At 38.4% G+C, this 26,951-nt stretch overlaps 1 protein-coding gene across 1 annotated transcript; it reads left to right on the top strand.

Annotated features, from left to right (window-relative positions):
• The first annotated feature begins 248 nt into the window (after positions 1-248).
• Positions 249-26,082, top strand: zgc:153896 (uncharacterized protein LOC569930 homolog). The gene is made up of 5 exons (XM_060915796.1): positions 249-513; positions 15,006-15,151; positions 17,977-18,603; positions 24,372-24,603; positions 26,042-26,082. The coding sequence occupies exons 1-5, from the start codon at positions 249-251 to the stop codon at positions 26,080-26,082; spliced, it is 1,311 nt and encodes a 436-aa protein (XP_060771779.1).
• The last annotated feature ends 869 nt before the right edge of the window (positions 26,083-26,951 follow it).

The raw sequence follows: 26,951 nt of genomic DNA, 5'->3' as shown, positions 1-26,951 counted from the left end.
TGAATTAAAATTTGTCACTTGTTGGCCAGGTCATGCTTGGAAAAGAGATTTTAATCTCAATTAGTATTTTACCTGGTTAAATAAAGGATGTTGATTGAAACTGTAACGTTTCCTGCAAAGAAAAGTGACCTAAAGAGTTAAAGTACATCCTTAGAACTGCAAAACTCAGCAATATCTTATCTGGCCCCTGATAGATGGACTGTAAAACGGTCTATAAAGGGGTACATATCTGGATCCATCTGTGCTTAATGAACCCATCAGCCAACATGAAGATCGAGCTCCTTCTTGTGCTCGCTGTTCTGCTCTGCGTGGACGGCATGCCGGTGTCCAGCACGGGAAAGAAGAAACATAACAAGCTGCTGCTAATATCGTTCGATGGTTACAGATGGAACTATGACGATGATGTTCATACGCCAAATATGGACCAGTTGATTAGAGAGGGAGTGAAGGCAAAATACATCACACCACCGATGATCACCATGACCTCTCCATCACACTTCACCACTATAACTGGTAAGAAAAACAAAAAACAATGGATGAAACATGACATGTGAAGTGTCGTGAAACCATATGTCAAGCAAATCATTACAGTCATGTGACTTTTCTTTTAAAGTCTTGTAATAATGATACATTAATAAAATATAGCTATAAATTATATTATATTATATAATACTACATATCTATAGCGCTGTGCAAAAGCACATGCAAAGAAATGCTGTCGACCAAAAATGGCTTAAAAATAATGAAATGAAATGTTTCAACGTTACAAAAAATACGCTAAACAGTAATCAGTAAGCTGTAATAAATGAAACAAAGTCGATATTTGGTATGAGACGACCATCAGGTCCAATGAGTGCAGTTTTATAAGGAAATGAGCTGCAGGTTTTACTGAGCATCTTACAGAACCAGCCACAGTTCTTCAGGACACTTTTTTTTTGCACAAAAAACAAGTAGCCTTCATTATGTTTTCTTTTTAAAACATTTTCAGATACAATTTTTTTTCCCTGTAACATTTAATTTTGTGCTGGAAAACAAACAAACATTTGGAACTCTTTGGAACGTTTGGAAGTTCGTATGGAAAAAAAGGGGGACTAAGACTTTTGCACAGTACTGTATAACTGTATATCTAATCAACCAATCATGTGACAACACCACACTGCAAAAAAAAAAAAGATGTTCAAGAGCATTAGTTAATATTCACATCAAACATCAGAATGAAGAAAAAGGTGCAGATGTTGGAGCCAGATGTGCTGGTTTGGTTTGGTTTGAGTAGCCTATTTCAGAAACTACTGATCTCCTGGGATTTTCACACACAACAAGAGTGTTTTAGACTTTACACAGACAGAATGGTGCAAAAAAAAAAAAAAACATTCCCTGAGTGGAGCATCTGCAGGCTGACGAGAGCTCAGAGGAGAATAATCAGGCTGGTCTGAGGTGACCAAAAGTACCTCAAATAATCACTCTTTACAACCGTGGTGAGCGGAAAAACATCTCAGAACATACAACACATCAAACCTTGAGGTAGATGAAGTCCAAGAGCAGAAGATCATATCAGGTACTTCTCATTTCAGCCAAGAACAAGAATCTGAGGATATCTTGGGCACAGTGAAGACTGGGAAAAGACAAAGTGATTTTTTTTAAAAAGAGAAATAAATAATAATTCAAAGCAAAACAAAACAAATATCTTATGCCATCTTCAGTTTAATGAGGAATGACTAGTGTTGTATTCCATGACAGAATATATACTATGAATGAATTACGATCACAACAAGACCGTCAGTGAGGGCGTGGCTTACTCCATCCCCATCTAGTCCAGAAGGAACGATCTAAAGTGGGCCTATATGGGTCTGTCTCAGAAACTGGGTACTGTGGGGGTCCCCCACTAAATATACTCACAGTCAATAAACTGTACGGTTTTGAATGGTGATGTTGGTTTTAATTTGAAATAAAATGATGAAAGAAATAATACAGATAAAACTAAATCTTTGATGTGAATACTCTATTCAGAATTTGACAAAAATTCTGCAAATTTGTTGAAAAATGGCGGCTTGATCTGGGACATGATAAACGGTCGACTACATCGCATTCCCTTAAAAAGGTTGTAGTCCACTGAAAAGTCTACAGTTATCACTGATTGTATTTTAAGTTGTAACTTTATACACCTAAGGATTGGTGCGCTCACAGAATAATCATAACTGTAATAAAACATCACGCAAAATATTTCATCACCGTTGTAACTCCATTTTCCGCATATCCAAAACCAATACGATCGTGTGTTTTGATCTAAATGGAAAGCCTCAGGGTCGAGGTCACGACCTCACCAAAAGTAGTAACTTAAAATCACTAAGCCATATAAACATTTAGTTATAAATCTGCGATTTTCTTTTTTAAAACGAAAGCTGAAAGTTAGGTATAGAATATGTTTCTTACAGAATATGTTACGATGGTAGCTGGTCTTGTATGAATTTCTGAGCTATAAAATGAGTCGTGGTCTATTTTTTACCGTAGCGTGTTATTTGTGTGCGGGGAAGGACACGCATTAACAATGTGCACGTGTAGAATGGAATTTTCCACTCCAGCAGTTAGAAGTTGATCGTGCTTCCATTTGCGGTCTTTCTGTTACGCGGGTGATCTGTTCGGACGTTATCACTGAAAAGGTGAGTTTTGACAGTTTTATTTTGTTTTAGTCTTGCAGTATAAGGCAACAGAATGTTTCTTTTTCATCTTACTTTCATATTTCGTAGTGTTTGCGTATTTTTGGCCAATATTTTGCAACCATGGTCAATTTAGATCGAACTTTTGATAGAATCTACAGCCAGTCATTTTGCCCCGCCCCCACCTCGCGCTCCATCCGGTGCGGTAGTGATGTCCCGTTGCTTGCGCGCCGCAGCAGAGACTGGCACGACCTTCAGACCAGAATTAAATTCCGAGCATATAAAAAAATTACATGCTTGAAATATTCAGATTTTTCTATTCCATTCAGAAATATATATATATATATATATATATATATATATATATATATATATATATATATATATATATATACACACACACTAGTGCATCTCAAAAAATTAGAATACCATGAAAAAATTCCTTTTTTCATAATTTAATTCAAAAAGGTAAACTTTCATATATTCTATATTCATGACATGTAAAGTGAAATATTTAAAGCCTTTTTTGTTTTAATTTTGATGATTATGGGTTATAGTTGATGCAAATCAGAAATCCAGTATCTCAAATTATTAGAATATTCCCTAAGATCAATCAAAAAAAGGATTTACAATACAGAAATGTCCAACTTCTGAAAAGTATATTCATTTATACACTCAATACTTGGTTGGGGCTCCTTTACCATGAATTACTGTATCAATGCGGTGTGGCATGGAGGTGATCAGTCTGTGGCACTGCTGAGGTGTTATTGAAGCCCAGGTTGCTTTGATAGTGGCCTTCAGCGTATCTGTATTTTTGGGTCAGGTGTTTCTCATCTTCCTCTTGACAATACCCCATAGATTCTCTATGGGGTTCAGGTCAGGCAAGTTGGCTGGCCAATCAAACACAGTAATATCATGGCCAGCAAACCATTTGGTAGTAGTTTTGGCACTGTGGGTAGGTGCTGAGTCCTGCTGGAAAAGGAAATCAGCATCTCCAAAAAGCTCGTCAGCAGATGGAAGCATGAAGTGCTCTAAAATCTCCTGGTAGATGGCTGTGTTGACTTTGGACTTGATAAAATACAGTGGACCAACACCAGCAGATGACATGGCACCCCAAATCATCACAGACTGTGGAAACTTCACACTGGGCTTCAAACACCTTGGATTCTGTGCCTCTCCACTCTTCCTCCAGACTCTAGAACCATGATTTCCAAATTAAATGCAAAATGTACTTTCCTCTGAAAAGAGGACTTTGGACCACTGAGCGACAGTCCATTTCTTTCTCTCCTTAGCCCAGATAAGACACTTCTGACATTGTCTCTGGCTCAGGAGTAGCTTGATATTAGGAATGCGAAAGTTGTCTCCCCTTTCTTGAAGATGTCTGTTCGTGATGGGTCTTGATACACTGACACACCAGCCTCAGTCCACTCCTTGTGAAGCTCTCCCAAGTTCTTGAATCAACTTTTCTTGACAATCCTCTCAAGACTGCAGCCATCCCTGTTGCTTGTGCACCTTTTCCAGCCACCCTTTTCAGCAATGACCTTTTGTGGCTTACCCTCCTTGTGGAGGGCATCAGTGATCATCTTCTGGACAACAGTCAAGTCAGCAGTCTTCCCCATGATTGTGGTTGTGTGTACTGAACTAGACCAAGAGATACACTGTGTTCACACTGTTTTACTCAAACTCGAAATGAAATATTCTAATATTTTGAGATGGGGTTTTTTATGTTTTTGTACTGTATGCCATACTGATTAAAATTAAAATAGAAAAATTCTTGAACATTTTAGTTTATGTGTAATGAGTCTATAATATATAACATTTTCACTTTCTTAAATAACTGATGGGAAATATTGAACTTTTTCACAATATTCAAATTTTTTGAGATGCACTAGTATATATATTGCAGTTTGTTGTAAATATCAACCACATATTACAATATCAGGAGACATTTTATATTTTGGTTCGAGGAATGACATCCGACCTTTGACCTGGATGTTCATGTGGTTACAATCTTGATTTCCTGTTGACATTTTCTGATAAACTACAAAACTAGAAATTAATACAAATGACAACGAATGATGAACAAAATGTGATCTTCGAAAATACTAAGAAAGCAGGTAGAAAGTGGAACAATAAGATTTTCTGATGCAGGTTAAACATTATCAGTTAATTTGTTTACAAACATTAGAATTACTTCCTCATTTACATAAACACCTACATCCATATATTTATATAAAAGATATTTTGTACTAAATATAAGTCTGTGTAAAACAAATTTTACAACCCCGATTCCAAAAAAGTTGGGACAAAGTACAAATTGTAAATAAAAAGGGAATGCAATGATGTGGAAGTTTCAAAATTCCATATTTTATTCAGAATAGAACATAGATGACATATCAAATGTTTAAACTGAGAAAACGTGTCATTTAAAGAGAAAAATTACGTGAATTTAAATTTCATGACAAAAACACATCTCAAAAAAGTTGGGACAAGGCCATGTTTACCACTGTGAGACATCCTCTTTTCTCTTTACAACAGTCTGTAAACGTCTGGGGACTGAGGAGACAAGTTGCTCAAGTTTAGGGATAGGAATGTTAACCCATTCTTGTCTAATGTAGGATTCTAGTTGCTCAACTGTCTTGGGTCTTTTTTGTCGTATCTTCCGTTTTATGATGCGCCATATGTTTTCTATGGATGAAAGATCTGGACTGCAGGCTGGCCAGTTCAATACCCGGACCCTTCTTCTACGCAGCCATGATGCTGTAATTGATGCAGTATGTGGTTTGGCATTGTCATGTTGGAAAATGCAAGGTCTTCCCTGAAAGAGACGTCATCTGGACGGGAGCATATGTTGCTCTAGAACCTGGATATAACTTTCAGCATTGATGGTGTCTTTCCAGATGTGTAAGCTGCCCATGCCACACGCACTAATGCAACCCCATACCATCAGAGATGCAGGCTTCTGAACTGAGTGCTGATAACAACTTGGGTCGTCCTTCTCCTCTTTAGTCTGAATGACACGGCGTCCCTGATTTCCATAAAGAACTTCAAATTTTGATTCGTCTGACCACAGAACAGTTTTCCACTTTGCCACAGTCCATTATAAATGAGCCTTGGCCCAGAGAAGACGTCTGCGCTTCTGGATCATGTTTAGATACGGCTTCTTCTTTGAACTATAGAGTTTTAGCTGGCAACGGTGGATGGCACGGTGAATTGTGTTCACAGATAATGTTCTCTGGAAATATTCCTGAGCCCATTTTGTGATTTCCAGTACAGAAGCATGCCTGTATGTGATGCAGGGCCGTCTAAGGGCCCGAAGATCACGGGCACCCAGTATGGTTTTCCGGCCTTGACCCTTACGCACAGAGATTCTTCCAGGTTCTCTGAATCTTTTGATGATGATATGCACTGTAGATGATGATATGTTCAAACTCTTTGCAATTTTACACTGTTGAACTCCTTTCTGATATTGCTCCACTATTTGTCGGTGCAGAATTAGGGGGATTGGTGATCCTCTTCCCATCTTTACTTCTGAGAGCCGCTGCCACTCCAAGATAGTCTTTTTATACCCAGTCATGTTAATGACCTATTGCCAATTGACCTAATGAGTTGCAGTTTGGTCCTCCAGCTGTTCCTTTTTTGTACCTTTAACTTTTCCAGCCTCTTATTGCCCCTGTCCCAACTTTGAGATGTGTTGCTGTCATGAAATTTCAAATGAGCCAATATTTGGCATGAAATTTCAAAATGTCTCACTTTCGACATTTGATATGTTGTCTATGTTCTATTGTGAATACAATATCAGTTTTTGAGATTTGTAAATTATTGCATTCCGTTTTTATTTACAATTTGTACTTTGTCCCAACTTTTTTGGAATTGGGGTTGTAAATAAAAACTATGTTTTGTTAACTTAATACCACATACTGATTATTATTTTTTTAAATAAGTAATCATCTGGATGTCGATAATTGTGGAATGGTGTCAATAACTGTGGACAAAGGTGTCGATAATTGTGGAACAGTGTCATGTGATCTGATACGCTTAGTAATCAGGAATCAATTCATTTTTTTTCCAGTGGAAGTTTGGGTAATTATTCATGAACAGTTTACGTATTAAAAGTCTTTTCTGCTTTTGCAACGGCCAAAAGATCGTTAAGGTGTTGATAATTGTAGCCGCTGCTCTAATTTTCAACTGTCCAATTTCAATGAGTGAGTCTGTGCCCATGATAGCAATTAAGTCCATTTCAGTTCCAAGTTAAAATAACACTATAACATGTAGGAAAGTTCAAAAAGGGGTGAATACTTATGCAACACATTATGTATGTCTAATATTATTGATTGCACAGGTGTCATGGAATACTGAGTTTCAGAAAGTAGTATGAAGTAATAAAATAAACAGTAACATGAATGAATTGATGATCAGTGGTGAAAACTGTAAACTTTGTATTAGCATGTCAGAAATTAGTCACAAAGATAAGACAGTTTTGTACAGTTAAGTGATTCAGCCCTAAAGTTAAAATCAGATCAGCAGGAAAACACTGGAAGTGATGTCATCGGAGCGAAATATCGGGAATTATTATACATATGGGTCACTTTTTCCATGGAATAAAAACACGTATTCTATTCAGGGCTTTGAACCGGTTCAAGGAATGAAAACGAAAACCGGGAACTTTTTCTATTTCACATGGAACAGAAACGAAACCAGAAACTTTATTATTTTTTATGTTCCGGAACAGAAACGCTTATTAAAAATAATGGTAACCGGTTAATACCGGTTTTTATTTCGTTCCTCAAAGTTTCCGTAGCCTACAAATAAAAAAGTCATTCTTCTCCTGCGCAAGTTTCTATGACCCGCTGGGGTTCACTTCCTGTGTGACGTTCGCTGACTGAATGGAGAGAGCGGGAGGGTGGACTACTATCACGTCTCCATTACTGAGTGTCTGAGCAAAGAAGAGCCTGAACGATGCAACCTCCCTATTGGCTGTTTGTAAAAATGTATCAATTGTTGCCCTTCCCACGGGAATCATCGCGGGCTCGAGAGACGAGACCTGACGAGTTAGTTCGTTGGTAGCAGAACAAAATGTCTGGACACAAATCGGGTTTTCAGAAAAGGAAAGAAAATAAACGGAGGGTTGAAAATACAAAAAAGGAGGCAGAAAATGCAAAACGAGTTTTAAGGTAGGACAAATAGTTAGTTTTCTGAGGCAGCCCGCCGTGGCTGCAGGCTTTCAGTTGTGTCATTGAATGGTTACTTTTCTGAGGCAGCCCGCCGTGGCTGCCTGCAGGCTTATTTATTATAGCCCATTTAGTTAAAATAGTTGATATAAAATGTTTATAGTTATAGTTATGTGATGGTTGTCCTGATTTAGACTGTTTTTTTTTTTTTTTGGGGGGGGGGGGGGGGGGGGGGGGGTTGCGCGATGTTGCACCCGGGTCCAGATTAGGGCAGAACCGGCCCTGGCTACATTTCAGGTGTAGTTTGTTTTATGTATGTATGTACTTGCATAGATGTGTACTTGGTCTTCCAATATGGCGCCTAACAAAATCTCGCGGCGCGGTGACGTCATGCGGTAGCCCTCTATAGGGCCTGACTCGCCTTTGGTAACACACTAAACGAATTATCTTTCATTTTTGGCACTTTTTCTGTTTGTGTAGATGGGAAGACATACTGAGAATCCAAATCGCCAACATTTGAAATAATATCTCATCTCATTATCTCTAGCCGCTTTATCCTTCTACAGGGTCGCAGGCAAGCTGGAGCCTATCCCAGCTGACTACGCGCGAAAGGCGGGGTACACCCTGGACAAGTCGCCAGGTCATCACAGGGCTGACACATAGACACAGACAACCATTCACACTCACATTCACACCTACGCTCAATTTAGAGTCACCAGTTAACCTAACCTGCATGTCTTTGGACTGTGGGGGAAACCGGAGCACCCGGAGGAAACCCACGTGGACACGGGGAGAACATGCAAACTCCGCACAGAAAGGCCCTCGCCGGCCCCGGGGCTCGAACCCAGGACCTTCTTGCTGTGAGGCGACAGCGCTAACCACTACACCACCGTGCCGCCCATTTGAAATAATAATTGTTTTGAATTATTTCTTGTCTTATTTAATGAAGGTTGTAATAGAATTAGCCTACATTTGGCTTAAGCTGGATGAGACAGAGACATAATTTTATAGCCATTTGTTAAACAGCTGACAGGGAACGTAATTAACCGTTCCGGGAACGAAATTTTTTTGTTCTAACCGGTTCGGGAACGTCTATTTAATGGTGGAACCCAAAACCGGAAACGTTAAAATTCCGTTTCTGTTCGGAATGAACCAATAGGAAAAAAATTCTGGTTCAAAGCCCTGATTCTATTCCCTTCTAGCGGGTTTACTGATGCCATGCAATATTGTTATCATATCGCTTATCCTCCGTGTATTACGCCACTCTCCCCAATGGAGAATGAGCATGCAATATTATTATAATATTGCATGTTGTCAAGACAACACGACGTCACACATTGGAGACCAGATCCAATGACAGAAGTTTTCTGTTGTGCATGTGCACAATCATTTCTTTGTCGGACGGGAAACAGAGAAGATGAGGCTAATCCAGTGCTCGGTTAAAGCACTAAATAAATAAACTGAAAACTGAAACTGAAGACGTGCTGAACACCCGAAAGTCTACCAGAATTTCATTATATATTCTTCACGCATATTTACAAGAGAAAAACATGCCAACAGACATTGAAAAAACTGGAAAAGAAACACGTTGGAGATGTGAAACTTCCGCGTTAGTGAGTGACTGTGACGGTTTGTAAACAAGCATGACTGTGAGGTTTGCTTCATTCAAAGCAGAAGATTTAAAAGAGATACAGTGCCTTGAAAAAGTATTCATACCCCTTGAACTTTTTCACATTTTTCCACCTTACAACCATGAACTTAAAAGTTTTTTATTGAGATTTTATGTGATAGACCAACACAGAGTAGCACATAATTATGAAGTGAAACGAAAATGATAAATGGTCTTCAAAATTTTAAACAAATAAAAATCTGAAAAATGTGATGTGCATTAGTATTCAGCCCCCCTGCGTCAATACTTTGTAGAGCCACCTTTTGCTGCAATTACAGCTGCAAGTCTTTTGTGGTACAACCCCAATTCCAAAAAAGGTGGGACAAAGTACAAATTGTAAATAAAAACGGAATGCAATAATTTACAAATCTCAAAAACTGATATTGTATTCACAATAGAACATAGACAACATATCAAATGTCGAAAGTGAGACATTTTGAAATTTCATGCCAAATATTGGCTCATTTGAAATTTCATGACAGCAACACATCTCAAAGTTGGGACAGGGGCAATAAGAGGCTGGAAAAGTTAAAGATACAAAAAAGGAACAGCTGGAGGACCAAATTGCAACTCATTAAGTCAATTGGCAATAGGTCATTAACATGACTGGGTATAAAAAGAGCATCTTGGAGTGGCAGCGGCTCTCAGAAGTAAAGATGGGAAGAGGATCACCAATCCCCCTAATTCTGCGCCGACAAATAGTGGAGCAATATCAGAAAGGAGTTTGACAGTGTAAAATTGCAAAGAGTTTGAACATATCATCATCTACAGTGCATAATATCATCAAAAGATTCAGAGAATCTGGAAGAATCTCTGTGCGTAAGGGTCAAGGCCGGAAAACCATACTGGGTGCCCGTGATCTTCGGGCCCTTAGACGGCACTGCATCACATACAGGCATGCTTCTGTATTGGAAATCACAAAATGGGCTCAGCAATATTTCCAGAGAACATTATCTGTGAACACAATTCACTGTGCCATCTGCCATTGCCAGCTAAAACTCTATAGTTCAAAGAAGAAGCCGTATCTAAACACGATCCAGAAGCACAGACGTCTTCTCTGGGCCAAGGCTCATTTAAAATGGACTGTGGCAAAGTGGAAAACTGTTCTGTGGTCAGACGAATCAAAATTTGAAGTTCTTTATGGAAATCAGGGACACCGTGTCATTCGGACTAAAGAGGAGAAGGACGACCCAAGTTGTTATTGGCGCTCAGTTCAGAAGCCTGCATCTCTGATGGTATGGGGTTGCATTAGTGCGTGTGGCATGGGCAGCTTACACATCTGGAAAGACACCATCAATGCTGAAAGGTATATCCAGGTTCTAGAGCAGAATACGCTCCCATCCAGACGACGTCTTTTTCAGGGAAGACCTTGCATTTTCCAACATGACAATGCCAAACCATATACTGCATCAATTACAGCATCATGGCTGCGTAGAAGAAGGGTCCGGGTACTGAACTGGCCAGCCTGCAGTCCAGATCTTTCACCCATAGAAAACATTTGGCGCATCATAAAACGGAAGATATGACAAAAAAGACCTAAGGCAGTTGAGCAACTAGAATCCTACATTAGACAAGAATGGGTTAACATTCCTATCCCTAAACTTGAGCAACTTGTCTCCTCAGTCCCCAGACGTTTACAGACTGTTGTAAAGAGAAAAGGGGATGTCTCACAGTGGTAAACATGGCCTTGTCCCAACTTTTTTGAGATGTGTTGTTGTCATGAAATTTAAAATCACCTAATTTTTCTCTTTAAATGATACATTTTCTCAGTTTAAACATTTGATATGTCATCCATGTTTTATTCTGAATAAAATATGGAATTCTGAAACTTCCACATCATTGCATTCCGTTTTTATTTACAATTTGTACTTTGTCCCAACTTTTTTGGAATCGGGGTTGTACCAACAGACATTGAAAAACTGGAAAAGAAACACGTTGGAGATGTAAAACTTCCGCGTTACTGAGTGACTGTGACGGTTTATAAACAAGCATGACTGTGAGGTTTGCTTCATTCAAAGCAGAAGATTTAAAAGAGATACAGTGCCTTGAAAAAGTATTCATACCCCTTGAACTTTTTCACATTTTTCCATCTTACAACCATGAACTTAAAAGTTTTTTATTGAGATTTTATATGATAGACCAACACAGAGTAGCACATAATTGTGAAGTGAAACGAAAATGATAAATGGTCTTCAAAATTTTAAACAAATAAAAATCTGAAAAATGTGATGTGCATTAGTATTCAGCCCCCCTGCGTCAATACTTTGTAGAGCCACCTTTTGCTGCAATTACAGCTGCAAGTCTTTTGTGGTATGTCTCTACCAGCTTTGCACATCTAGACACTGAAATTTTTGCCCATTCTTTGCAAAATAGCTCAAGCTCAGCCAGATTGGATGGAGAGCGTCTGTGAACAACAATTTTCAAGTCTTGCCACAGATGCTCAATGGGATTTAGGTCTGGACTTTGACTGGGCCATTCTAACACATGAATATTCTTTGATCTAAACCATTCCATTGTAGCTCTGGCTGTATGTTTAGGGTCATTGTCTTGCTGGAAGGTGAATCTCCTTCCCAGTCTCAAGTCTTTTGCAGCCTCCAACAGGTTTTCTTCCAGGATTGCCCTGTATTTAACTCCATCCATCTTCCCATCAACTCTGACCAGCTTCCCTGTCCCTGCTGAAGAAAAGCATCCCCATAGCATGATGCTGCCACCACCATGTTTCACAGTGGGGATGGTGTGTGCAGGGTGATGAGCAGTGTTAGTTTTCCGCCACACATAGCGCTTTGCATTTAGGCCAAAAAGTTCAACTTTGGTCTCATCTGACCAAAGCACCTTCTTCCACATGTTTGCTGTGTCCCCTAAATGGCTTCTGGCAAACTGCAAACGGGACTTCTTATGCCTGTCTTTCAACAATGGCTTTCTTCTTGCCACTCTTCCAAAAAGGCCAGATTTGTGGAGTGTACGACTTATAGTTGTCCTGTGCACAGATTCTCCCACCTGAGCTGTGGATTTCTGCAGCTCCTCCAGAGTGATCATGGGCCTCTTGGCTGCTTCTCTGACCAGTGCTCTCCTTGCTTGCTCTGTCAGTTTAGGTGGACGGCCATGTCTTGGTAGGTTTGCAGTTGTGCCATACTTTTTCCATTTTTGAATGATGGATTGAACAGTGCTTCTTGAGATGTTCAGAGCTTGGGATATTTTTTTATAACCTAAACCTGCTTTAAACTTCTCCAGAACTTTATCCCTGACCTGTCTGGTGAGTTCTTTGGTTTTCATGATGCTGTTTGTTCTTCAGTGTTCTCTAACAAACCACTGAGGCCTTCACAGAACAAGTGTATTTATGCTGAGAGTAAATTACACACAGTAGGACTCTATTAACTAATTGGATGACTTCTGAAGGCAATTGATTGCACTGGATTGTATTTAGAGGTATCAGAGTACAGGGGGCTGAATACTAATGCACATCACATTTTTCAGATTTTTATTTGTTTGAAATTTTGAAGACCATTTATCATTTTCGTTTCACTTTACAATTATGTGCTACTCTGTGTTGGTCTATCACATAAAATCTCAAAAAACTTTTAAGTTCGTGGTTGTAAGGTGGAAAAATGTGAAAAAGTTCAAGGGGTATGAATACTTTTGCAAGGCACTGTAGATGCACTGAACACCTGAAAGGCTACCAAAACTTCACTGGATATTCTTCACGCATATTTACAAGAGAAAAACAGACCAACAGACATCGAAAAACTGGAAAAGAGAGCAATAATGGAAATTTTGTCAAAGTTCTACTTGGAGGTGAGGAAAAGTGACGGGGACTTTTACAAGAGGACTTCACTCATGGACTTCACTCAGCAAAGCCCTTTTGTTTTGAACAACTGGAATGGAACAATTAACTACGATCAAAAGTAACTGTGAACTTGAACTGTAACCTGGATATAGCGTGTATATAAGTTGGCTTGTTGTTCAGGCTTTTTGGACTTGTACCATTTTTATTGTTAGAACTTTGACTTTGTATTGACAGAACATTGAATTACATTCGATCAGAATCAGCATTCAGTATTGGTAAGTTACCGCCCTGTTCTTAACTTTTTGTAAAATCTATAATTGTTCCATCGAATGTATTATAATAATAATAATAATAATAATAATAATAATAATAATAGCTGGCTTTTTCATGGTATACCAGATATATTCCATTCAGCTACTCGTCTTCGACTCGTTCAATATCATGCTAGCTGAATGGAATATATCTGATATACCACTCAACACCAGCCAATATTATTTAAATATGTCACTCAGATCCACGATGTGTTTCATATGAAAAATGCGAGTTTTTCAACACGAGAAGATAAACTTAATATTTTCAGGCAAACATGTGATTTTCTTTTTATTATATTGACACATTCACAAACAAAAAGTCCTCAAATTTATCAAAACAACTCACTCATTGATTTCCTCATGAGGGACAAACAGAGATTTATGTCACGGTTTTGGTTCTCCATGTTCCGGATGGAGCTCAGATGATTTCCCAGTAAAACACTCGTGTCTATATAATATATTCCCAATTCAATGCATTATTACACTACAAAATGTAGAAAGGTTCAAGAGGGGCTGAATACTTATGCATGGAACAATATTTACCTCCTTAAATGTCAGTAGTTAGACTTATATTTCAAAATACAGTCTTATAGTAATTAATCTATAAGGTAATTAAACAATAATGTAAGATTTGATGGTGTGGAATTGCAGTCCTTGCTGATGAACGCGGTGATTATGTTTTATGTTTTCACTCCAGATTATATATTACATAATAATAAAATAAAGTAAATGTGTAAGTATAATTACGTGATTAGGTGTTAACTCACTTGCCAGATTTTCCAAGTTCCCAGACATGAGCGCTTAAAACCAGCACAAGCTCGTCCTAAAGATTTCTGATTAGATAAGAGTTCATAGTCACTTCTGATATAAAAATAAAAAATAACAACTTCATAATGAGTGCACTGTTAAGCGCTGATTAATTTCACATTATCTTTAGCCACAGAGTTGCATGTTCAAGGTCATGATCAAGGTTATTAAACATACGCTAACCTTTAAACATATTCAGAGCTGATACTCTTTTAATCTCGGTTTCCTAATGATAATGTTTTGCAATGTTTAATCATTTAATAGTATTACAGACCAAAAATAAAAAAGGATTGTCTTTACTTTAATTGTTCCCGAACTGCACTACAATTTTTTTATTCGACAAAGTAAAGAATAAGAACCACTCAGTGTCATGCTTTTATAGGAAAATAGAGTAATCAGTGAGTAATAATTCATTTATCAGTTTTTGTCATGTTGTTGAACGTCCTGAAAACAGTTAGTTCCTGTTATCATTTACATTAAACAGTCATTCGCTCAGCAGTTCCTCCTATTTCATAAAGCTTGTGTCAGTATTTGTGAATGATCTCTGCATGTATGTGTTGAAACATGAACTTCAGTGTCATTACAATCAATACTTTCCTATTTCTACAGGGAGATGGATAGAGGATCACGGCGTTGTCCATAACATGATGTTTAATTCTACAACTCTCTTGAAATTGACTCATAAGAACACACTAAAACGATCTGTGTGGTGGGACAACGGGGCTTTACCTTTATGGATAACAGCTCAGAATCAGGTGAGCAGCCATGTAATAAAACCAAATCGGTTGTTGAAATTTTAATCTTGAGATGAATATTTAGATTTTGTGTAAGAAAGAACATAGTTGAGTGCAAATGGTTTACATTTTTAGGATGAAACTAAGGTCACACTCCAGCTCGCAATGGGTTTAATTTGCGAATACTTGTCGATGAAAAATTGGTAGCATGGCAATTGTTCTCTGAGCTTCGCGAGTTGTTTTTTGGTGTGTCTCTGCCTCATGAGCGGCCAAAAACGTCACGAAAAATTTCAGTGCATGCACTGAAATTTGGTGGCGATGTTTTTGTCGGCAAACTAAGCGGTGAAGACTTGCAAATGGGTTGCCTAGGTCTTGCATTAACCTACATATACCTGCTTTTTGATAAACTTAGTTAAATACTTTCCTTTCATTGAACTAGTAAATACAAAGGAATAAAAAGGTTATTTGGTAGTGCGGTCAAGCCGAATACTACTACTACTACTACTACTACTAATAATAATAACACTGGGGAACACAATTTTTGTTGAGTTAGGTCTGACAGCTGTTTTTAACTAATTTTTGGGTGCGGAATCCAAAACTGATCTCAGTTTTTCTCTATCACGTCAAGTTTTTGAACTATAGGATCCCCGTCTTCTTAAAAATTATGAAAAATACTGTACTTAACAGATATGTGCTTGTTTTATAAAAATTTACAAATATTGACATACAATGAAATATGAAAGAAACAGGCATGACTGCAATGTTTATTTAACACATGTTTTTACAAAGGATATGGCTACTGTAATTCTAATTGTGTGCAAGAAGAAGAACCCTTTATTCGTCACATGCACACTTCAAGCACAGTGAAATTCATCCTCTGCATTTAACCCATTTGAAGCAGTGAACACACACGCACACACACCCAGAGCAGTGGGCAGCCACACCAGAGTGCCCGGGGAGCAGTCAGGGGTTCGGTACCTCGCTCAAGGGCACCTCAGCCCAAGGCCGCCCCATGTTAACCTAACTGCATGTCTTTGGATTGTGGGGGAAACCGGAGCCCCCGGAGGAAACCCACGCAGACACGGGGAGAACATGCAAACTCCACACAGAAAGGCCCTCGCCGGCTGCTGGGTTCGAACCCGGAACCTTCTTGCTGTGAGGCAACTGTGCTAACCACTACACCACCATGTCGCCTGTGCCTGTTGCGCCTGTGCCTATTGCGTTTGATGCTCCAACAATAGTCAGCCATCATATGTACATCCCATCTACCCTGATAACGTTCTTCCATAACCTTCAAATAGTCTTACTACAGTGGAATTTTGCTTATCTGGAGGGTAAACTGTGGAGAAAAAACTTGACGTGCTAGAAAAAAACTGACTGCAATTTTGGAATCAGCATGCCAATTTTAGTTTTAATCAGCATAAAAATCTAACTCAACAGAATTTTTTTTTTCAAATTGTTCCCCAGTGTAATAATAATAATAATAATAATAATAATAATAATATTTTCCCTGTGTAATTTACTTAGTGACTTTTAAAATCAACATTGATAACGACACACAATGGCACGACCTGCCAGCCAAAATTCTCTCAAAATCTTCTGCTTTTAATGAAGCAAACCTCACGGCCATGTTTGTTTACAAACTGTCACAGTCACTCGCTAGTGCAGAAGTTTTACATCTCCGATGTGTCACTTTTCCAGTTTTTCGACATCTGTTGGTATGTTTTTCTCTTGTAAATACGCGTGAAGAATATATAATGAAGTTTCGGTAGCCTTTTGGGTGTTCAGTGCGTCTTTAGTTTCAGTTTTCACTTTATTTATGTAGTGCTTAATCCTAGCACTGGATTAGTCTAGTCTTCTCTCTTTCCCAGCCGACAAAGAAATGATTGTGCGCATGCGCAGCAGAAAAATTTCATTGGATCTTCACATGAGCTCTGACGTGTGACGTCTTGTGGTCTTGACAATGTGCAATATTATAACAATATTGCACGTTCATTCTCCATTGGGGAGAGTGGCGTAATACGTGAAGGATAGGCGATATGATAACAATATTGCATGGCATCAGTAAACCCACTAGAAGGGAACAGAATACGTGTTTTTATTCCATCGAAAAAGTGTTCTGTATCTATTATAATATAATATAATATAATATAATATAATATAATATAATATAATATAATATAATATAATATAATATAATATAATATAATATAATATAATATTATTTTGGAGGTATAATATTGACTTTTATTAATAATTTTATGTATGTTAAATACCTGATTTTGATTTACAGACCTGGTTCAGATTTTTTTAGACTATTCATATCTTAATATATAATATTTTGTACTTATATTTTTACCTCCCCCAATTTTGCTGGAGGAGGTTATGTTTTCACCTTCGTTTGTTTGTTTGTTTGTTCCCAACGTAACTCAAAAAGTAGGGAACAGATTTGGATGAAATTTGGAGGAAAGGTGGTCCATGGGCCAAGGAACAATTGCTTAGATTTTGATGCAAATCCAGATATGTATGCGGATCCAGGATATTTTTTTTCTGTTCCTCAAAAAGTAACTCAAAAAGTAGTGAACAGATTTGGATGAAATTTGATGGACAGCTTTAGTATCATCCTAGGTTCAAGTGATTTGATTTTGATGTTGATAATATGTGACTTGGTGGAGGTATACACTTGACCCTATGGAGCGCCCTTCTAGTTTGTTACTTGTAATAATGACATCGAGACAGCTTTGAGAAGTTGAAAATATCTCGTTGGAATACATTACACTTATGTGACGTGTTCATTTTTTTCTTTACAAACTTTTGCACTCATTTGTACTTGAAATCTTTGACAGGGCCTGAAGACAGCGTCTTATTTCTATCCTGGAGGTGGAGTAAGTTACGGCGGGCAGGCTGTGGACAGGTCCCTGGTGGAGGCGCAAGGTCATCCTGATGACAATGAGACTGAGTGGCAGCAGAAGATTGATACCGTTATGGGATGGTTCACTGAAGAGAATTTCGACTTTGTTACTCTGTACTATGGAGAACCAGACAATGTGGGCCACAGGGTAGGACCAGAGACTGAAGAGAGAAAGAGGATCATTGAGCAAATTGACCGCCTCATAGGCTACCTGAGAAACTCTATCCAGAAGAACAATTTATCCGATCGCCTCAATGTCATCATCACCTCGGATCATGGCATGACCACCATTAAGAAAAAACCAGCAGTGAAGGAAATAAGGCTGTCAGAGTACATTAATTTTTTCAACCTGACCCACTTTGACATACTGGACTATGGAGGTTTTGGGATGATAAGACCCAGGAAAGGGAAGGTGCAGGAGGTTTATGATAAGCTGAAGAACGCACATCCAAACCTCACGGTTTACAAGAAGGAGGAGATTCCTGAAAACTTCCACATCAAAAAAAATGCCCGAATTCAAGATCTTGTTCTTGTTGGAGACTTAGGATTCAACTTGAACTCGGTAAGCTGTGTGAGAATATCTAAAAGTCAAATTTATCTAAAAAATAAATGATACATAAACCATAGGTGCTAAAGAAGGCAACTGGACTTGCTTGAAATCCTTGAAGACATTTCACCTCTCATCCGAAAGGCTTCTTCAGTTCCGTCTGACTAGTGGGGAGTTCCAGGTATTTATCCTCTAGTGGACCAAAAGCAAACCTAAGGGGAGTCGTTGAGGTCACACTGGTTGTTGACCCTCTCAGTCATCCTTTTGGTGTTAGGGTCACTGGAGGCCGGGTGTAAAGGTCGACTCTCCTTAGGTTTGCTTTTGGTCTACTAGAGGAAAAATACCTGGAACTCCCCACTAGTCAGACAGAACTGAAGAAGCCTTTTGGATGAGAGGTGAAACGTCTTCAAGAATTTCAAGCAAGTCCAGTTGCCTTCTTTAGCACCTACGGTTTATGCTGACCTGGATGACTGAGAATCTTCACAGACATAAATGATACAGAAGTTTACATACAGTGACATGAATGTCATCTTGGATATGAATGTCATGGCAATATTTGGACTTTCAATGATTTCTCTGAACTGTTCTTTTTCTGTGGAAGAATGATTGTACAGCATACAGCTTTTTAAAAAAAAACCAAACAAACTAGAATTTGGTGCACAATTTTCTTTGGGTTTTCTGAAATCAATACAGGGTCAAAAGTATACATAAAGGGTCAAATATTTACATACGCTCACTTAGATTATTAATTCAGAGGTGCTGAGACTTCCAAAATGTCTCTTATTTTGCCAAGGCCAAGGTCTCTTAACTTCCTGTTAGTGACCATGATTGACTCCAGCTGGTAGCTTCTCTGTCCCTTCATAAAAAGGGTTTGTTTACAGCACTCATTGGATTGACCAACACACAGTAAAATGGGAAAGTCCAAGGAGCTCAGTGCAGATCTGAGAAAGAGGATCGCGGATGTACACAACTCAGGAATGTCTCTTAGGCCAAGTTTACATTAGACCGTATCTGTCTCGTTTTCTTCGCAGATGCACTGTCCGTTTACATTAAAACGCCGGGAAACGGGAATCCGCCAGGGTCCACGTATTCAATCCAGATCGTGTCTGTCCGGTGCTGTGTAAACATTGAGAATACGCGGATACGCTGTGCTGAGCTCTAGCTGGCGTCGTCATTGGACAACGTCACTGTGACATCCACCTTCCTGATTCACTGGCGTTGGTCATGTGACGCGACTGCTGAAAAACGGCGCGGACTTCCGCCTTGTATCACCTTTCATTAAAGAGTATAAAAGTATGAAAATACTGCAAATACTGATGCAAATACTGCCCATTGTGTAGTTATGATTGTCTTTAGGCTTGCCATCCTTCCACCTGCAAGTGCTAAGTGATATGCACTGAGATCACACACACAGCGGCTCAGTCCCGAATCACTGCTCGTGCGCTATACTCGCGCGCTCTGTGAGCTGCGCAGGGCCAGAGTGCACACCCTCCAGAGGGCACTCGCTGTTCAGGGCGGAGTGATTTGGAGCGCAGGATGCCTGCGGAGCCGAGCGTATCCGTGTATTGGTGTTGCTGTGTGCACGCAAATCGTGTATTGGTGTTGCTGTGTGCACGCTAATCATTTTAAAAACGTTAATCTGATGATCCGCTGATACGGTCTAATGTAAACCCCACCTTAGAGCCATTTCTAAACAACTGCAGATCCCCAAGATCAGTTCAAACAATTGTATGTAAGTTACTGGGAGGTGTAGTTACTTTGCCAAGCCACTTTGCTTCAAGAAAGCCCAAACTGTCACCCTCAGCTGAAAGGAAATTGGTTCGGCTTGTCAGGAACAACCCAGGAACCACCACGGCACAGCCCTGCCATGAACTGGAAGCTGATGGATCACTGTCTACAGTTCAGTGAGTTTTATATCATCATGGACTAAGAAGCTGCTATCCAAGAAATAACCCCCTGCTTCAAAATTGACACCTTCAAGCTTAACTAAAGTTTGAAGCTGACCACACAGACAAAGAAAAAGCCTTCCGGAGGAAAGCTGTATGGTCACATGAGACAAAGATTGAGTTGTTTGGCCACAATGACCACCATGTACAGAGGGACACTGTACCAGCTGGCGGTGGTGGTAGGATCATCATGCTCTGGGGCTGTTTTACTGCCAGTGGAACTGGTTCATTGCACAAAGTGGATGGAATAATGAAGGAGGAGGACGACCTCAGAATTCTTCAGCATAAACTATCAGAAACTTGAACATGACTTGGGAGTCACAACAGGACAATGAACCCAAACACGCATCAGAGCTGGTTGTGGAGGATAAAGCAGGCGAACATTAAGCTTAAAACAAGTCCTGACTTCAACCCTATTGAAAATACATGGACCGGGCTTATAAGTCGAGTCCATGCCAAGAAAAAAAAAACAAATTTAATTGAACTTTACCAATTCTACCATGAAGAGTCGTGAAATATCTAACCAGAATTCTGCCAGAAGCTTGTTCATGGTAAACAAAAATGTTTGGTCAAGGTGACTCTTGCGAAGAGACATTTTACCCAAATATTAGGTGTGCTGTATGTAAATATTTGACCATGTATGTATAATTTTGACCCTGTGTTGATTTCAGAAAACCCAAAGAAACTTGTGCACCAAATTCTAGTGTTTTTTTAATTAAAGCTGTATGCTGTACAATCATTCTGCCACAGAAAAAGTACAGTCCAGAGAAATCATTGAAAGCCCAAATATTGCCATGACATTCATATCCAAGATGACATTCACGTCGCTGTTTGTAAACTTCTGACCACAACTGTACATTAACATATTAGCCCCTGTATTAATGATTAGTGTGCCAGTAGGAAGGATAAAAATATTTGAAACATTCAAAGAGAATTTTGTCAGATTTTCTTAAATGACATGGTATACTAGTATAAGGAATAAAACAGTTGTCGGAGTGCTGTTATAGGAAAATAATCAACAACAGAAAGAGTGTGATGCAGTCCAGTGTGAAAATCATTTTCCCATAACAGCATATCCTGAAGTGTTTTATTCCTCTTACACCACTGCAAATTTGTCAACAATTATTATTTAAAGAACAATGTCAAAAATTGTATCCATTTATAGTTATGTTTAAATAATATTGGCGAGTTCAATATCATGCTAGCTGAATGGAATATATCTGATATACCACGAAAAAAGCCAGACAATATTATTATTATTATTATTATTATTATAATGCACACACATCCCTTTCGGGTGTTCAATGCGTCTTTCTCTTTTAAAATTCTCTCAAAGTCTTCCGTATTTAACGAAGCAAACATGGCGGCCATGTTTGTTTACAAATTGTCACAGCCGCTCGCTAGCGTGGACGTTTTACATCTCCGGCATGTGACGTCATGTTGTCTTGACAACCATGCAATATCGTAAACCATATTCAACGCTCATTCTCCATTGGGTAGAGTGACGTGATACACATAGGATAAGCGATATGCTAATGATATTTCATACTATCAAACCAAATTAACAAAACCCGCTAGAAAGTAATAGAACACGTTTTTATTCCATTGAAAAAGTGTCCTGTGTGTATAATAATTAATGTTACGGAACAATGACAGAGTGGTGTGATGCAGCTCAACACTGATTATTTTCTTTTAACGGCACATCTCAAAGTGTTTTACGAAGTGTTTGCATTCAATTTCTTTTATTCCTCAGCAAGGTGTCAATGTTGTTGTTATTGTTTTTTTAAAAATTAAATTTAGTATGATGTAATACTTTTTATCTATTTATAGTTGCATTTAATTTTCAAAACCAGTTATCGCTTATATTATATTATAACCGCTATCGATATTTGTTTATCTCTTTTCTATGATTCAGGTTGTTTAAAAACATTTTTACATTTTTTATAAGTTTATTATTAGATTGAGATTAATAATAAATATGACTGAAATGTTACAATAAAGACGATCATGTTAGAACGAGTGCATTAATAGAGTATAAACCTGTGATTTGCTCAATGTTGTCGTTATTTTGACACCGAGCGACTCTTCACAGCGACTTTTATTCTTCTGAGGACATTTATTTGAATTTCTTGAAATGTACCTTAGCCCTTTGTTCCTTATTGTATTATATAGATAAATATATCCAGTATCTTTGAACAGAACAAGAATAAAAATTATAATCTATCAAATCATTATGATATTTAATAAATGTGACAATATTCAAGATATTTTCATTTACTAAAATATATATATATATATATATATATATATATATATATATATATATATATATATATACAACCCCAATTCCAAAAAAGTTGGGACAAAGTACAAATTGTAAATAAAAACGGAATGCAATAATTTACAAATCTCAAAAACTGATATTGTATTCACAATAGAACACAGACAACATATCAAATGTCGAAAGTTAGACATTTTGAAATTTCATGCCAAATATTGGCTCATTTGAAATTTCATGACAGCAACACAATGTGAAGTTCAAAATGTGAAGTTCTTTATGGAAATCAGGGACGCCGTATCATTCGGACTAAAGAGGAGAAGGACGACCCAAGTTGTTATCAGCGCTCAGTTCAGAAGCCTGCATCTCTGATGGTATGGGGTTGCATTAGTGCGTGTGGCATGGGCAGCTTACACATCTGGAAAGACACCATCAATGCTGAAAGGTATATCCAGGTTCTAGAGCAACATATGCTCCTATCCAGACGACGTCTCTTTCAGGGAAGACCTTGCATTTTCCAACATGACAATGCCAAACCACATACTGCATCAATTACAGCATCATGGCTGCGTAGAAGAAGGGTCCGGGTACTGAACTGGCCAGCCTGCAGTCCAGATCTTTCACCCATAGAAAACATTTGGCGCATCATAAAACGGAAGATACGACAAAAAAGACCTAAGACAGTTGAGCAACTAGACTCCTACATTAGACAAGAATGGGTTAACATTCCTCTCCCTAAACTTGAGCAACTTGTCTCCTCAGTCCCCAGACATTTACAGACTGTTGTAAAGAGAAAAGGGGATGTCTCACAGTGGTAAACATGGCCTTGTCCCAACTTTTTTGAGATGTGTTGTTGTCATGAAATTTAAAATCACCTAGTTTTTCTCTTTAAATGATACATTTTCTCAGTTTAAACATTTGATATGTCATTTATGTTCTATTCTGAAAAAAAAATGGAATTTTGAAACTTCCACATCATTGCATTCCATTTTTATTTACAATTTGTACTTTGTCCCAACTTTTTTGGAATCGGGAGATATATATATATATATATATATATATATATATATATGGGGCGGCATGGTGGTGTAGTGGTTAGCGCTGTCGCCTCACAGCAAGAAGGTCCTGGGTTCGAGCCCCGGGGCTGGCGATGGCCTTTCTGTGTGGAGTTTGCATGTTTTCCCCGTGTCCGCGTGGGTTTCCTCCGGGTGCTCCGGTTTCCCCCACAGTCCAAAGACATGCAGGTTAGGTTAACTGGTGACTCTAAATTGACCGTAGGTGTGAATGGTTGTCTGTGTCTATGTGTCAGCCCTGTGATGACCTGGCGACTTGTCCAGGGTGTACCCCGCCTTTCGCCCGTAGTCAGCTGGGATAGGCTCCAGCTTGCCTGCGGCCCTGTAGAACAGGATAAAGCGGCTAGAGATAATGAGATGAGATTATATATATATATATATATATATATATATACACACATTTGTATTGGTTGAAATAAAAGCTTTTACTCTCAGTACAGAAAATGTGATATTATGGTCACATTCTAAAATGTTCCTATTTTGCAGAGAATTATATTCTACGTCAACAAAGGAGACCATGGCTTCAATAATCAAGAAATGGATATGAAGACAATATTCAGAGCGATTGGACCCGACTTCAAGAAAAATTTCATATCTGAGCCGTTTGACAGCGTGAGCATTTACCCGCTGATGTGCAAGTTGCTGGGCGTAAATCCAGCTCCAAACAACGGCAGCCTCAGCGACACTCAAGCCATGCTCGTGGAAGACTCAAATACTGGCCAGATGTGATTTGTTGACTTGTTCTAAGGTACCATGGTACACTGAGGCCTTTCTGCAACTCACAGACTACAGACACTGTCTTTTTCCTCAATACATGCTAATGATAGCAGCCCAGAGTGAAATGCGCTGTGCCTGTCATAATGTCCCTACAGGACATGTTTTCATGTCCATTTAAAAGACATGCGTAAAAATAAAACATTTCTTTTAACCTGCTAACTTTTGCACTTCTGTTTTCCTTTTTCTTATATACACTGATCAGCTTTCACATTTTGCTTGAAGTTGATGTGTGGATGTGAAGGAAAAATGGGCAAACTGATGAAAAAGTGAATGCTGACTAAAACAGAAAGGTGTCAGCATGAACTTTTTCAGCAGTTTGTGCTACAGTTCTTCTGGATTGGATCACATGGGTGAGCCTTCATGCCCCATGCGAATCAATGAGCCTTCGACACCCATGACCCTGTCGCCAGTTCACCAGTTGTCCTTTGGATCCCTGGACCACTTTTGTTCGGTACTAACCACTGCATACCGGGAACACCCCACAAGATGTGCCATTTTGGAGATGCTCAGATCCAGTCATCTCGCCATCACAGTTTGACCCTTGTCAAAGTCACCCCTTACATTTGCCCATTTTTCCTGCTTCTAACACTTCAACTTCAAGAACTGACTGTTCTCTTTCTTGCTGCCGAATATATCCCACCCCTTGACAAGTGCCACTGTAATGAGAGAATCAATGTTATTCACTTCTTCACTTGTCAGTGGTTTTAATGTTATGGTTGACCGGTGTATATTTAACAGTTATTCCAAGAAATCGAATCATACATGAGCTGATAGCCAACGAGGCACATAGCACCGAGTCGGCTATAAGCCATATATGACGAGATTGAGTGGAATAATTGTTTTATTCTATCCACAGTCACTGGATTTTGAGAAATGGTGCATTTTTTTGTTTTTATTTTTTGCAAATTCGATAAATAAAAACTTTATACAAAACATAATAATAATTTCTGCTTAGAATGTAAACAAACCAGCGAAATGACAGGAACAATTTGTGAAAAATGCTATAATAATAATAATTCTTGAAAAATAATAAAAAGATACGTTCTTACCATCAAATACTTTTATTCCATATTTGTTACTTTTTTGTATTTTTTGTGGTTTTGTTTTCGAGTAGAGTTTTTATTTCATCCTCGGTTGGTTCAGCAACACGCTCTGCCATTGTTTTTCTCTACTCATGGTATATGAGCTGATATCCTAGTAGTAGAGTAGCCAACCAGAGCATGCGATTGCTCATATCCAGTGAATGTGGATAGAATAATAACCATTGTACATGACTACTGTAGGGACGAGAGCACATGTAATGCACCACAGCATTTCAATTTATTTGAAGTAATTTAGTAGTCTTACGTGAGGCTTTTTTTTTTCTTTGTGCACTTCAGGTGGACATGCTGGGAGAATCCAGATGTCTGTCAGACTTTGAGTCATCATGATGTTCATCTTGCTCCTCCTTTGAACTGCAAAGATCTCTTAATTAAACTGACTCTTAAAATGTAATAAGCTATTTTTAATTAAATTAAAAACTAATCTATAATAATAAATACTCAATAAAGACTAATACTAATTCATTTTAACATTGTTTCTATATTACATTATTGCATGTTTGTAATTACATAAAACTGTTAATGATGCACTAATTAACTGATGTAAAAACAACAACAACAACAAGAGAATTACAAAATAAATAATTTAAAGGAACTGAATGGATAATTCTTCGACTGAGAGAGAATGAGATAAAGAGAAGCAAGAGAGACAGATGTGAGAGAAACAGAGACACAAAGAAAGACAGAAAGAACGAACAAGAGAGACAGAGTGAGAAAGAACAAGAGAGAGAAAGAAAGAAAGAAAGAAAGAAAGATAGAGAAAGAAAGAAAGAAAGAAAGAGAGAGAGAAAGACAGAGAGAGAGAAAGAATGAGAAAGAAAGACAGAAAGAAAGAACAAGAGAGAGAATGAAAGAAAGAAAGTCAGAGAGAAAGAGACAGAGTGATAAAGAACAAGAGAGAGAAAGAAAGAAAGAAAGAAAGAAAGAAAGAAAGAAAGAAAGAAAGAAAGAAAGAAAGAAAAAGACAGAGAGAGAGAGACAGAGAAAGAATGAGAGAGAAACACAGAAAGAAAGAAAGAAAGAAAGAAAGAACAAGAGAGAGAATGAAAGAAAGACAGAGAGAGTGATAAAGAACAAGAGAGAGAATGAAAGAAAGAAAGACAGAGAGAGAGAGACAAAGAAAGAAAGAAAGAAAGAAAGAAAGAAAGAAAGAAAGAAAGAAAGAAAGAAAGAAAGAAAGACGGAGAGA

This window comes from Neoarius graeffei, chromosome 3 (genome assembly GCF_027579695.1).
Source record: "Neoarius graeffei isolate fNeoGra1 chromosome 3, fNeoGra1.pri, whole genome shotgun sequence".
NCBI classification, from domain to species: Eukaryota; Metazoa; Chordata; class Actinopteri; order Siluriformes; family Ariidae; genus Neoarius; species Neoarius graeffei.
Note: the sequence above shows the minus strand (reverse complement) of the source record. Positions and strands in the feature narration are given on the sequence as shown.

What these genes read in the sequence shown, in the direction of transcription:
- zgc:153896 (XM_060915796.1), top strand. Translation starts at nt 249, where the DNA reads ATGAACCCATCAGCCAACATGAAGATCGAGCTCCTTCTTGTGCTCGCT. An exon ending in ACACTTCACCACTATAACTG is followed by an intron (nt 514 to 15,005) that starts GTAAGAAAAACA and finishes CTATTTCTACAG; the next exon opens with GGAGATGGATAGAGGATCAC. An exon ending in CGTGGAAGACTCAAATACTG is followed by an intron (nt 24,604 to 26,041) that starts GCCAGATGTGAT and finishes TGTGCACTTCAG; the next exon opens with GTGGACATGCTGGGAGAATC.